General features: G+C 42.7%; 1 protein-coding gene across 1 annotated transcript; it reads right to left on the bottom strand.

Annotated features, from left to right (window-relative positions):
• Positions 1 to 3,400: 3,400 nt before the first annotated feature.
• Positions 3,401 to 4,898, bottom strand: Fam181b (family with sequence similarity 181, member B). The gene is given in 1 exon segment (NM_001109150.2): positions 3,401 to 4,898. A coding segment is annotated over 1 exon segment (1,260 nt). The 5' UTR covers positions 4,807 to 4,898; the 3' UTR covers positions 3,401 to 3,546.
• Positions 4,899 to 14,357: the final 9,459 nt, after the last annotated feature.

Here is a 14,357-nt window from a genome sequence, read left to right as displayed (position 1 = left end):
CCCCTAGCCTTTGTAATTTTTTTACTTATGCTAAAGATTTGTTTCCAGAATGTGAGGGGGAAATGAGATAATAGCAAGATACAAATAATAATAAATGGAACAACATTTTCTCATGGAGCGGGGACAGGCAGGATCCTGGAGCACAAGGGTAGGATGAAGTCCTGATATTTGCAGAGAGAAATTGAAAACATTATAGAAAGGGGGGAGATAGAAGAAAGGGTCTCTATCTTGTCAGGACCCAATAGTGTAATGAAGGGTATGGGGCAGTTTGAATGAAGATGGACAAGAGTTGGAACATTGTGAAATTGCTGGATGTCACTTAAAAGTCCTTCCAGGAATGATGAATGACCAGCTGAAGAGACAATAAAGAATATGTGTTCCACACATAGATGGTGTCCCAAGCTTGTCCAGCCATACCTTTACAATTACATTGTACTCCTGGTCTTAAGAAATATCTACCATTACACTTAAAAATAATTCTTTATTAATATTTCTGTGGCTACACAAGAGATGAAACAGATTTTTTTAAAATGACTGCAAGGACACATGTTCAGTCTTTGCAGGAATAATATGAATATCACTTACTATACTATAGTGGGTGACATAGTCAGATGCAGATAAACTCAGATTGGAAAGGAACATGGGAAAAAGAGGAATAGGAGACGGAGAAATGGGAGTGGGGTGGGGTGCTATGTCAGCATCCAGTACACAGCAGCCTGAATAACAAGATGGTTTAACATAATTTGAAGCCTAGACTACCAAATACTATCCTTTTCCTCTTTGTGGGCTTTTATAAGCATCTTATGACAAATTCTTACAGTAATACTCTCTGACAGATTGTTCTCTAGTTTACCAATGGGATAGTAAGTAAATAATAAGGTATCGCTAAGTTAACTAATTTAGTTTGCCCTCAGGGTTTTTTATTTTTTACCAATAAGGAAAAACAACACCTAAATTCAGACCTCTATCAAAATTAAATAAGATAATAAATAATAAGGTTCAAGTGAAAATGCTGGACATCCCACAGGCACTGAGTTTATATTTGCCTAACCTAATTTTCAGCTAGTGGTAATTTTGCCCCTTAGGGCACGTGTGACAATGAGGATAGATTTTAGTATCACAACCAGCAGAGTACCACTGGCATCTAATGGACAAGTCCAGGCAGGCTGCTGAACCTTCAGCCATGCACAAAACAGTCTGCAAAATAAGGAACTGTGGTGCCCAAAATTTCAAAGGCACCAAGAGGTAGGAATCTCTGTTCCTGGCATAGAGTAGGGGCCAGGAACCCATGAATGCAAATCTTAGCCAAAGCGCACAAATGACAGGCAGGTCTTGGTGTCCCAGTACTCTTAGATCTGGACTTTGCCACTTGCTTTCAATAAGTTGGGATTGTTTTTGCCTGTCTGAACCTCAGCTTTCAAAGGAGCAACGGGCAACTGCCCCCTCCACCACCCCCCGGAAGATCAATGGATGCTTTGCTCAGTGCCTGGCACATAGAAACATGTGGTGTTGGCATTCTTCTCGTGAACAGAAGGCATAACAAACAAGGTGCTGGCCAAAGAGATCTTCTTTTTGCTAAACAGGGTAAGAAGAAAGAAGAAAATTAAGAAGCACTACATTGACAGTGAGCCCTATGAACAGTCACAGTGTTAATGTCTGACTGTGAAATTCTACCCTAAATTATTGTCACAATAAACCAACATAAATTAAATGGCCGTTGAGTAATGTGCCATTAGCACAATGAAATTTATCACTTTTCACCACTGTGAAAAAGTCAACTAGCTGCCAGATTTCAAGAGTTGCAAAAATTCTTTTCACGGTTACTACTCCAGTTTTGCTCAGAAGAAAGTGATCTGGTAATAGTATTTGAAACCATGCTTACCAATGCTTCATACAGGTTCGTTCCTTAAAAAAAAAAAACAAAAAAAAAACAAAAAAAAAAACTTTCTCAAAATCTACAGCAGTAGTTTTGATTTTCGCAGACATTTTCATCCCTTGCTGCCACACTAATATTTTTTTCTTTCTCCATGTATTCAGTCAGCCTGTTTTACACAGAAGCAGCAATCAAGTCTACAGACATACCCCATTTCTGAGTGTTGGTCTCTTCTTGAGAGCCACATTCACGACTGGTTAAACTTTTTCTCTGACTTTCCCCCTCCAAGTCTCCATGCAGGTTAGAAAGAGAATGGAAAATCTCCTTTCAAACCATTATACTCTTCACCTTCCCCTATCATGGTGAGGTACAAGGGGTGAGGAAGATCAGGGATGTAGGGGCTGGGGAGTAAGGATTTGGGATACAGGGGTGTTAACGCCCAAAACAGAAAAAAAAAATGAGAATAGCACACTGCATGGTTTTCACGCAGAAGCCATTTGTATGCCTATAAAGACACATGTATACCTGCAAGGCCAAGCAGTGCAACAGTTGCAAGACATTTTGAGTATTTTACTTCGGAGTCACCCAAACAGCTACAAAGTGAGATTTGGAGAAACGCTGTCATCCTGTTATAGTAAGGAAACTTAAAATCAAAGACCTTATAACCTGTTTCCTTTCCCCTCCCCCACCCCAAAATGACTGGTAAAGGGGAAAGGGGGAAGACAGAAATGGGAGTCTAGACTTGCCTCTCCCTCAACTCAGAGATTTGGAGGAAGGCAGAAAGAGCAGCGAAGAAAGGCTAGAGCAACGGGGTAAGCTATGCACAGGTAACAAACAGCAGAAAAATATGGGAAAGGCCGAGGTTGGTAAGGGCGCGGGGTGGGGGGGTCTTAAGAAGGAAAGAAGAGAGTCACACTCAGAACTGGGAATAAAGCTCAATGGTAGAGCACTTTTTCTAGTGTGTTTAAAGCCTTGGGTTTAATATCTGACATCGTGAGAAAAAAAAAAGTAGTTGAGTAGCTGTAAGGGCATGGTCAGTTTCCCGGCCCCACCCTACCCCATCCCCCGCACCAAAAACAAAAACCAAGAAAGGCAAAGGGGGGAAGAAGGGAGGCCTGGGACATGACCTTTCCAGCACCAACTCCCACCCGCAGCGTCCACCTAGCAAAGCTGAGAGATCTGTGAAAACACTAAGAAAACACTCAATTCAATGACCACATACCTCTGGTCCATTTCTTTCAACATAGGCTTTAATTCAGAATGTAGTCAGGGGAGGACACCAGGAAGCTGTTTGAATGGGGTAATGACATCAAACACACTGACCTTGGATGAACTGAGATGAGACAGGGGGCTACAAAAACTCTGTCTTACTCTTGACCCTTCCATCATCCCACCCAAATCCTGTCTCCGCTTGAAAACTGGTCTGGTCCAAGAAAGAATCTATGAGTTACTTAGAAAGAAAGAAAAGAAAATCTGAGGCTGTGATTAAAACAATCCCCAACTCCTCTTCATCTGTTTTCCTGAAGATTCTTTATTAAATGGATCGCGGTTTTATTTTTTTTAATCCCATTTCATCTTCACATGCGTGATCCCGTCGTTCTCTCCACTCAGAAGAAACCCATGGTGGCACGCAGCCCACAGTAGTCATAAGGGAAGGAAAGGGTTCCTCGCAGTCAGTCTGGATGCGCTCCCTCCTCCCCAGAAGCCCCTTCCCAGACCCCGTCTGGTCTCCAGAGGCTGGGGTAAACCGCGCGGCTGTAGCCCGCGCTGTAATCGTAGGACACCTGATGGGGCGGCGGCAGCGCACAATCTGGGAAGAAGGGGGTGAAAGAGGCTAAGGCTGGTGCGTCCTCCCCGCCCGGTGAGTCCAAGGCTGTGGGGTACAAGAGGCGCACAGGCTCGTTCAAGGTCATGTTGCCTCGAACGCCAGGCAGAGGAGGCTTCTTGCTCTGAGGACAGCTCGGGGTGTTCCAGGGTTCGGGGTATAGTAGGTTCCCCACCATCGCCGGCTGCTCAAAGGGGACGGACTCCAGCTCCAGGGGTCCCCGTAGGACCGTGGCTCCGGCGGGGAACGGGTCGAGAGGGTCAGCGGCCAGCAAGACACCCGAATCGTTGCCAGTGCTGAAGTCCGGCGCCAGCAACTCAAAGAACTCAACGGCCTCCGCCCCTTTCTCCAGGTCACCCAGGCTCACACCCTGGCCCGAGGGGCCGCCGCCGCCACAGCAGCCCACCCGGGATGGCTCCGTGAAGAAGGAGGGGGGCAGGTTTCTGGCGCGCAGAGGGACCTTCCTGGTACCCGGAGCCACTGAGCTCGCCGAGGTGCCCGCCCTGTCTCCCGCAGAGCTTGCTGCCCCAAGGCCCGGGACCGACGCGGCCACCGCACCGCCTGCGGTCTCCGCTCCCCCGGGGATGTGGCGCAGAGAGTCGAAAAGGGCAGCCAAGCTCCGGCTCTGCAGGCTGGCGGCAGCTGCAGCCTGGGTCGCCTCCCTCCGCGGGGCGGCCTTACAGTGCGCCGGGGTCGCGACAGTCGAGGCTCCTGGGGCTCCGGGCGGCCGTTTGGCTGAAGTGTCTGTGGAGCTCGGGGACGGCGGTCTCGGAGGTGCGGTACCCATGAGGCCACTGCAACGTTTGATCTGCTTCTGCAAGTACTTGCGGTGGTTCACTTTCCGCTTGGACTTGCCTGGCTTGTCCAGCGCCAGTTTGATGTTGCTGGACGCCGAGTCTATGAAGCTGAGCAGGTCCCGGGTGGCCTCGCGCACGTCCCCGCCGTCGGACCCGGACAGCAGCGCTCCAGCGGACACCGCGCTCTCATCATCTTCGAAACAGCAGCCCTTGTCCAGACTTCCGAAGGCGCTCACCAGCCCGTCCCCAGAGCCTCCGAAACCGAAGGGTATGAAGGGGTGCGAGCTGAGCAGCGCAGCCTGCACCGCCATCTCCGCGGCTCTCCAGCGGTCCGCAGCGCGGCCGGTGTTCACCCAGCCTGCTCCCGCCCAGGCGCTGCGCTGTCTGCTCGCTCCGACCCAAGCTCCCCGCTCAGCCTCCCGGGGGAGCTCATTAGATCTTGTAAGCCAGGGGTGGAGTGGGAGAGCGCAGGACGACCGCCCCGGTAGCCGAGGGGAGGGACTTACTTAGCCGGGCTTTGGTGGTCGGTAAAAAGGGGGCGGGAAACTCTGGCTTTTCTTGTTTTCTAAGCTTTCTCAAACCTTAACCCTTTCCTTCCCCTGTGCCCCGGGACATAAGTTTTGATTGGCCTCAATCGCCAGGGGTGAGGAGAAAGCCTGTGTTCCAACCCCAGCTAGGCTCCTGTAAATCCACACCCTGGCCTTGGTCACTGTCCCTAAGCGAGTTCACAGATCTGGGTTCCAATTCCAGTTCTGGAAGCAGTGAGGTCCAGCAGCTTCCGTCTTCTGGATGTTCGCCCTGTACCGGTCATTGCCCATACTTTATGTCATTTAATTCTGTCCAACAGCCTCATGAACTACATGTTTTGTTACCATTCAACAAAAGGAACTGGACTTCTGAGAAGTTCAGAGAATTGGACATAGCCACATCTAGGTTTAATTTAAGCCTTACCAGTAAACAGCCTGGAATCTGGAAACATTGGGTACATGGCTTTGGATTCACCAGCCTGCCATGCTTTGCCTTGGTTAGCTTTTCATGTTACACACAGGTGGGCACATAGAGCATTTACTGTAACAGAAGAGACCCGTAAAGATGGCTGCACTCCTTGATATGTCTTCTCCATCACAGCGTTCATAAGGATTAACTGATGCCACAATAGAAAAGCCCCATGCACACACAACAAAGTTCTCTTAGTTACCATGGTGCAAGTCACTAAAGAGGTATAGACCATATCTTCTAAAAGTCTTCAGTTCAAGCCCTATTTTTCTGCAGCTATAACAGAAACACATTGGAGCGGGCATCCCTACCAAAGAAGACAGGTTTTATTTAAGTCATGGGAATAGGGACTTACTCAAACCCATAAAGCTGAATCAAAGTTTGTTTTAACTCGAATTGGCTCAACTGTCATGTACCCCTCATTCAGGTTCAGAGATGTGCAGTATCATTTAGCCACACAGAGTCCAACAGAGATGGCAAGAGTTTAATTAGAAATGTCCAGAGGTCAACTGAAGATTTCTGTACTTGAAATTCTAACAATCATTTTTTTAAAATGTACTATAAAGATTCATCTATAAAAATCACTTTTCATTTCTAGATAATTGGGCTTCTACACATCAAAGCTAACTTACTGGGTAGTAAATCTAGCTAATTAGATGAGGCCAGCTCTTACTGGGGCTGTACCTATTGCTGTGGGAGTTGAAGTGTCTTTGGGCAAGTCAGCTCTCTTTCTGTATCATTTCCATTCCTACTCTGAGAAATGAGAATGCTCATAACTATTCTCACAGATTCTGAGAGGATTGTTTATAGGACAGTAGGCGAATGCTTGCAAGTCTTATTTTACTCCCAGTACAGAAAAGGCTATCTCACCCCCTGGTCTGGTATAAAATAGTGGCCCAATGACCTCCTTGTGCTTGACTCCTGCCCAACCCATTCTATTACAACATAGCAAACTATAATATCAGCATCATTTGTCCTCTATCCGCAACCAAGTGCCTATTCGCAAGGTCAAAAAAGCAGCTGTGCTTGTGGGTTAGACAAACTTTAAAAGGACAGTGGACTATAATGGAGAAAGTGCAGAGAAACCCAGAGTCCGATTTTACCTTTATTATCTGACTGCACAAAACTTCTCCTGTGGACTCTGACCTATAAAACAGAAAAAACATGAGAACTATTTGGTGAAAAATCAACAAGAAAATAGAAGTGAAAGTCGTGTGACAGCTACATACATAGAAAAGAACAATATCTCTAACTTTTCATGATTCACAAAACTGACTTTCATATACACACACATGCCCACCCAAGTCATTTATTTTATACATTAGGCAGGAAAATATTGACACTCACCCTTGGATGTGATATACTGGGATACAGAGATAAACAAAAGAAGCTATGGTTTCCACTCTTGCTAATCAAAGGCAGACACTACACGCAAGTCACTGTAAAATATAACTTCAGTAAATTAAGGGTACCAGGGTTGATGGGCTAAATGGGTCATCAAGCTGCACATTTGCTACAGATGTGTGAAAGTGGAATGGGGGGTGGGAGGCTGTTTTGGTCTCTGTTTCCTGCCATTGAACCCCTTCCCCTCTACTTGGACTGCCTGGATAGACTTCAGTGGGAGAAGATATGTCTAGACTTGCTGTGACAAGATGCCCCAGAGTGGGGCGGTACTCGAGAAAGGGGGTTCCCTTTCTCTGAGTAGAAGAGGTGGGAGCAATGGGAGGAAGGATTTGTAAGGGTGGGACTGGGAAGAAAGGAGGGAGGGGGTGTGATTGGGATGTAAACTGAATAAAAAGTAATAAAAATTAAAAATCAAAAAAAAAAAGACAACAAAGACAAAAAAAAAAAAAAAAAAGGAAAAAAGGACCATTAAGGTTGTCCAAAAAAGACAAGGCATTTACAAAGAAGCAAAGATATTGAAGCAAAGATTTAAAGGATATGTTTGAATATTTCAAACAAATTTGTACTATCTCTCTGAGAGAACAGCCCAGACAAAGGCATGAGTAAGTGAAAGCAGTCATGTTTGTTGAAAATAAGCTACGAATAATAACTTTTCCTTGGAATTATTCTACTTCTGAAGCCAGAGGAAATTCTTAGGAGTTCACCTACCCAGCTACATTATCTGCACCCAGTCTGACTTATGGCCTCACTTGCTTTCCCCCTTCATCTGCCCTCTGTTTTTGGGAGAATCGTATCTGGGATGAAATCGGTTTTAGTTGAGCCAGTGGCTCACTCCTGCCGGGCCCTTCAGCCCCTCCTCCTGCCCCTGAGTGAGAACATTCACTTGAGTGGCTTTGACATCAATACATTTCACTTCCTATAGAGCAAAGGGACTCAACTCCGTCCTGCACTAGGGGCTCTGCAGATCTCCAAACCAGAGCTCTTTCCTCCTGGTGACGCCTAATGCTGAGCAAGTGGGATTAGTCTCCTTGGGAACCAAGCCCCCTAGGGGCTCAAGAGCTGAACTCACCCCAAACCGTTTGGGAGAATTGAGATTTCATATTGTTCTTTTACACAAGGATTTCAGGACATTATTCGAACAAAAGCCCACCTGAGAGCTGCCTCCTTTTTGTGGGTAAATATAGCAGCAGGATCAAAAGCTGACTTACTTATTTTGTTTTCCTTCTTTTTAACTTTAATCATATTCCCTGCAGGACAATCTTAGTCCTCAGAGATGTCAGGAATGCACATTCATAATGAAAGAAATAATTATGCATCTCTTTTTCTCTTCCCAAACCAATTTCCTGTCACTGGTTAGTTGGGAAATCTCAGATAAAGCAACTTAATTTCTCACACAATTTATAAGGTATCATTATCATCATAATACAATGTTACCTTACAAATATTACACATCTCCCCCCATGTGTCTTTTGGCTTGTTTCTCACCCACTCACCTCTGCAAACCTTCTGCCAACACTACATCTCAACTTCTGGCTTAAAATATAAAACACTGATCAAGGGAGATGACTCCAGGGGTAAAACAGATTCTTGCCACCAAGCTGGACCTGAGATCTATCCCTAAGACTCACATCATGAAAGGAAAGCACCAGCTCTTACAAGTTGTTCTGTAACCTCTACACAGATGCCATAGCACACATACATGCACACACACACACACACACACACACACACACACACACACACACACAGAGTGAGAGAGAGACAGAGAGACAGAGAGACAGAGAGACAGAGACAAAGACAGAGAGGGAGAGAGAATTGTAAAATATTTCCCCATCTAGCATTATGTAATAGATGACTCTGAAATTTAGCAGATAAAAACAATAGGCATGTTATCATAGCTTGAAATGTTACAGATCAGTTATTTGAACAGGAGAAATACCTGTTCTATGAGACACTGAAAACAGCTGACCTAGAGGATCCAAATTGGCATCATTCATAGGATGGCTCCTGTACCAACCCATGCTAATGTCTCAGGCATTCTGATCTAAAAGGACTTCTAAAATGGAAATATAAGAGGTCCCAGAGAAGATGCTTCAGTCCTTAGGGCATCTGCCAGGTCTGTGGTCCTGGAATCCTCGGGATGTCACTCTCACTATCATTTATCGGTTAAGCAAGTGTAATGTAAGGGATGAGACATTAGCAACCACACGCAGTAAAGAAATAGCAAAGAATTTGTGTATCTCCTGGGTCTTTCTCATTGTTAACAGCCCCAATCCCCACTTTGTTTGCTTGTTAAAGAAACCGAGTTGCTGTCTTGCCAACTGTCTCACATTCTATACTTGTCACTGAGGACATCTGTCTCTATGATGTCCTTAGCATGTACCTTTGGTCTCCGCTTACATGGAAAGTAAATGTCGAGTTTTGAAGCGATTGTGGTCCTTTTTTTTTCTTTCCCCAAGTGTGCTACATCACGTATAATAGTTTTAGAATAACAAGATCAATATTCTTACAAGTACTACACACTGGCTTCTCTCTCTTACTTCTTTGCCTTGCTTTTATTATCAAAATATTTTCCAAAACTTGTTCTCTCTTTTAACTCTGCCCCTTTTGGCTATGCCACCAATTCAAGGCATACATTCATTTATTTTGCTTTAAAAAACTCAAATCCTTAATTTTTATTGGAAAATGTATACATAACATATAGTGTGCTTTGGTAAAATCTACCCATTTCCTCTCTCCAACCCCCCCCCTTACACACCCCCACTTTTCCTTTCCAACTTCTTGTGTTCATGGTTTTTTGCTTTATTTCAAAGACCCACAGTGTTGCCTGTATGTGTGGGGCTGTAGGACTATATGAGAGTATGGGTAGCCTTTAGTTAAACCATTAGCAACACAGATAAAGAGGGGACATTAAAAGTTACAAGAGAAAAAGACCAAGTCACTTTTAAAAGCAGGCCCAACAGATCAACATTTGGTTATTTGTCAGAAATGTTTAAAACCCAAAGAACCCTGAAAAGATGGACCCAAGTTATAAAAGCATACCGCCACACCCAGAAAAGCTATGTATTAAATTTAAGGAGAAATGAAATTAAAATTTCAAATGCGGATGGATGTCAATTTTAGTTATGTGACTCTCCACCTTGGAGACTGTAAAGCCATTCGGTGCCTTTGCTTCCAGGAATGCCAGGAGACCACACTGTACCCAGCACACCTACCAAGCCAACAAATAGTAGAAGCCATATGAACAGTCTCAAATGAGACAAATGGAAGGACCACCTAGACAGCCAAACCATGGAACCCTATAAAATTATACATTTTGGTTTTAGGCCAGAAAGTTTTTTTTAAAATGCCATATCATTTTTCACAGAAGAATATTCCTCCATTCTGATATATCCATCAAAAGCAACTGAAGGAAACCTATTCCTTCTAACTGAATACCTTGGAACAAACTCCTCATCAAGATAACCCCTGCTCTGCCCATTTGCTGTGCTTGTAAAATGGACATACAATGAAAGAAACATCAACTCAGATGCATACAGGGGACTGGTTGGTATCAGAGAGCTCAATGGGCTATGTCGTGGAGCAGGGTATTCAGCAAAGGATACCAAGCGTGGGCCTGGGGGTACATGCCTATAATTCCAGCACTTGTGAGACTGAGACAAGGAGGACCTCAAGTTTGAAGCTAGCCTGTACTACAAATGAATTCTAGGCTGGCTGAGTCTACCGATTAAGATCCTGTCCTTAAAAACTACAAATAAACAAATACAGGTCAGACAAGAAAAGTATATCCATGACATCTATTCTATACCATAATGACTATAATAGAACATATATTTCCAAATGAGTAAATTTCAAATATTTTACCCATTAAAATTAAGAATGAAGTGATACACTAGTTAGCTTGGTTTAATCATTCCATGGTGCCTGCCTATACCAAAGCACAGCCTTAGTGCTTCATAACATGCAATTATTATTTGTCAAATAAAAATTGAGAATAAAATAATTTAAACTATAGAAAATTTTAAGATTAAACCTTAGAATATATATGATGTATGTGCACATGTGTGTACATGTATATATGTGTGAATGTGTATATGTTTATGTTTATGTCTATGTGTATATATGTTTATTTGTGCTTATCTGTATATATCTGTATGCATATATGTTTCCAAAAACTTAGAGAGAAACATGATTAGCGACGCAGATCAGATCATTTTTGTCCCCAGACAGGTGTTTCAACTTCCTCTTGGCCATAAGTTTTATCATTGATTAACTGTTAGAGAACAAAGTCATTTTTTAGAATCATTTTCCAGCAGAAGCCGAGTAACCCAATTTTAAGAATTGCAATTTTAAGGGCACTAGAAAGAAAATCTCCAAGCCAGCCTGGGCAAATTGCCATCTCCCAAGCAGTGTATGGTCAACTTTTAATAGACAGAGTGTTAGTTATCACAGACCCAACAAAAATTTTCAGGCAAAAACAGCTGTAGTTATTATTTAATTTCTGCCATGGTACAGTATTTATATTTCATATATCTGTAGAGTTTATCTATATGTCTAATCTTGGCAGTCTGTTCCTTGGTCATATGGCATCACAGTGGCTCTGTACAAGCTAATATTTCTAAGAAAAGGAGGTTTTAATACTTCATTTTTCTTACCATTTATCCACACCATTCTTTGTCCATCAGTATAAGACCCTGTGTACGGCAGAAATAACTCCAGACAATCGAACTGTCACAACCTCCAGGGTACAAAAAGGGCCAGTTAAGGTTTATCTCCCTAAAAGTGGGAGGGATAGTATCCTCAGGACTTTCCTGGGTAAGCAGTACTCCTGAGAGAAGGCATAAATGACTCATAAGAAATTTCCCATCAAACCCATATGCCCAAGTTGTACAAATATTAAAAGCCCCCAAACATGCAATTCATGGAGATCAGGACTAACAGGGAAAGATGGCCCAGTGGCAGTTGCAGTGCGCTGCTGGGCTTTTGTTGAGCAGCTGTGCTGGCATTGTGACTTCAACCATTCCCATTAGACACTGTGTGCCACAATACCTAAGTCAGTCTTGCAAACATCACACAAGTAACATTGCACAGACTGAGCAGGTTGTAATTACATATTAGTATGCATATATGTATATGCATATATATATAATGATTACTTTAAAAGGCTATGAGTTTGAAAGAGAGCAATGAGGGGGTACATCCATGCATTTGGGGGGAGAAAGGCAAAGGGAGAAATGATGTGATGATACTATTATCCTTAAAAGCAAAAGAAGCATTTTCTAAAATTATTTCATTCACAGAGTTCAGCACTGTTCTGACACTGGTGTGGCTACAAGAGCAACATTAGTCACCTTCTCATCACAAAACAAAATCTAAAATAGAGAAGAGTTTCAAGGGAGTCAAAGAAGTAACCAGATAATCAAGGCCAGAAGACTTCATACAGATCTAGAGGGTGAGAAAAGGCTGCATAGGGTGGGGTAGACAAAGAGCCTTCCAGGTGAGGACAGTGACTATCAGAACACACTACACAGAAGAAAGGCACAGCTGTGTTTGAAGGGCAATCAGATGCTTGTGTGGAAAATGGTTGCATGGGTAGCAGTGGCAGGAGAGGAGGTCACAGATGAATTGGGGAGTTTGAAGGTCATAATACAAATCCATGGTCCTACTATAATAAAGAGTAGGAAGACAAATGGACAGAGAATGGCTACTGAGTTAGTTTAGACATTATTTTGTGTGGTATAAAGGAATATGACATTATTTGAAGGTGCAAAAACATAAATTAATCTCAAATACATTAAATGGTACAAGCACAGTGTACGAAACAAGAATAGCAGTTGCTACCTACAGGATTTTATCACAGGGATCACAGAAGAAACTTTATGTCAGAAAAGAGTTCTGTTTCTTCATTGTGTATGCAGATGGGTATTGCTACTAAGCTACTTTATAAAAAAATATTTTAGCTCACAGTATTAGAGGCCCAAGATCTGGGAAACTCATCTGATCATGGTCATTAAAATACTATTGTATTGTATTGTATTGTGTTGTGTTGTGTTGTGTTGTGTTGTATTGTATTGTGTTGTGTAGTATTCTACTCTATTCTATCATATGTGTGAAATGTGTATGTATGTGCATATGTCTTGTTATATGTTCTTATGCATACATGTAGGCCAGAAGGCAGAGGACATCAGATTCCTCAGGGCTAAAGATGGTTGCCAGATGCCCATCTTGTTAGGCAGGATGCTAACTCCAGTCCTTACCTCATGACTGCACAGTAAGTGCTTTTAACTGATGAGCCACCCTCTAGGCCTGATGATAGCCTCTCATTGTCAGAGTCCCAGAGTGGTGCATGGCTACAGACAAGGAAGATTAAAATTATACATATATAGTATTTATGATATGTATGATTATATATAACATATATGCCTATATGTACCATACGTATACATACATATAGTTACATGATACCTGTGTGTGTGTGTGCTTGTATGTGTGTGGTTTCTGTTCTTTCTCCCTTTTCTTATAAAGCTACCAGGATTCAATCATGAGGCTCCGCCCTAATGACCTTCCCTAATCCTAATCACTTCCTACGCCCCCATCCGTGCCTCTAAACACCATAGTCAGACCATTTCCAGCCTCACAATAGGGATTGCATTTCTTTTTTTTGTTAATTTAGAGAATACTTTATTAGTTTTTGTAATCAAACCCACGTAGATAAGACCTTACATATTTAATACAGTGCGTTACCCCTGTACAAATGGAAAAAACTTAAGTTCAACATTTCTAGACCAATATGGCTATTAATTTCTGTACAGTGCCAACTCAACACAGTAAACGGGGATACTTTTTTCCAGAGTTGACAGCACAGCTAAAGTTTCCAAAAATTCAAATTATATATCTGTATATATATATTTATATTTATATAAAAAGACCAATAATAGCAGTGTGTTATGCATCAACAGCTTTTCCAGGTTCTGCAGTCATCTGAACAAAACTGTAGAGACATCCAGCACACTCCATTAAAAAAAAAAAAGTAAAAAAACAAAACCCGAGAAAACAGGACAGTTCTGTTACTCTTGTGGTACCTGGCACCATTTTTTTTTAAATTAGCTTCTCAATCATCATCTGGAAAGAAAACATTCTGAGCAACATCATTAAAAACAGCTCTGATAAAGCACGGTCACTACTACGTATCATAAAGCAGGTACAAGCTATTTTACATCCACAGAGGTATGATACAGTACTGTCCTACATCTATAATACTAGAGGATACAATTTAAAAGGCATTATTTGAGACTTGATTCTACTTTTCCAGCAGAGGGCCCAAAGGATGGTGTGACACAGCTTTGTAAAGAAACATACTCTAGACAGGATTTCCTTTCACTAGTGGCACAGTTCTAAGGATTCATTCTCTCCATGAATGTCAGCTAAAACTGTTAGTAAAAAAATGAAATATCCCTAAAAC

This window comes from Rattus norvegicus, chromosome 1 (assembly GCF_021556685.1).
Source record: "Rattus norvegicus strain SHRSP/BbbUtx chromosome 1, alternate assembly SHRSP_T2T, whole genome shotgun sequence".
In the NCBI taxonomy this organism is placed as follows: domain Eukaryota; kingdom Metazoa; phylum Chordata; class Mammalia; order Rodentia; family Muridae; genus Rattus; species Rattus norvegicus.
The sequence above is the reverse complement of the archived record's forward strand: the minus strand, read 5'-3'. Positions and strand labels throughout refer to the sequence as shown.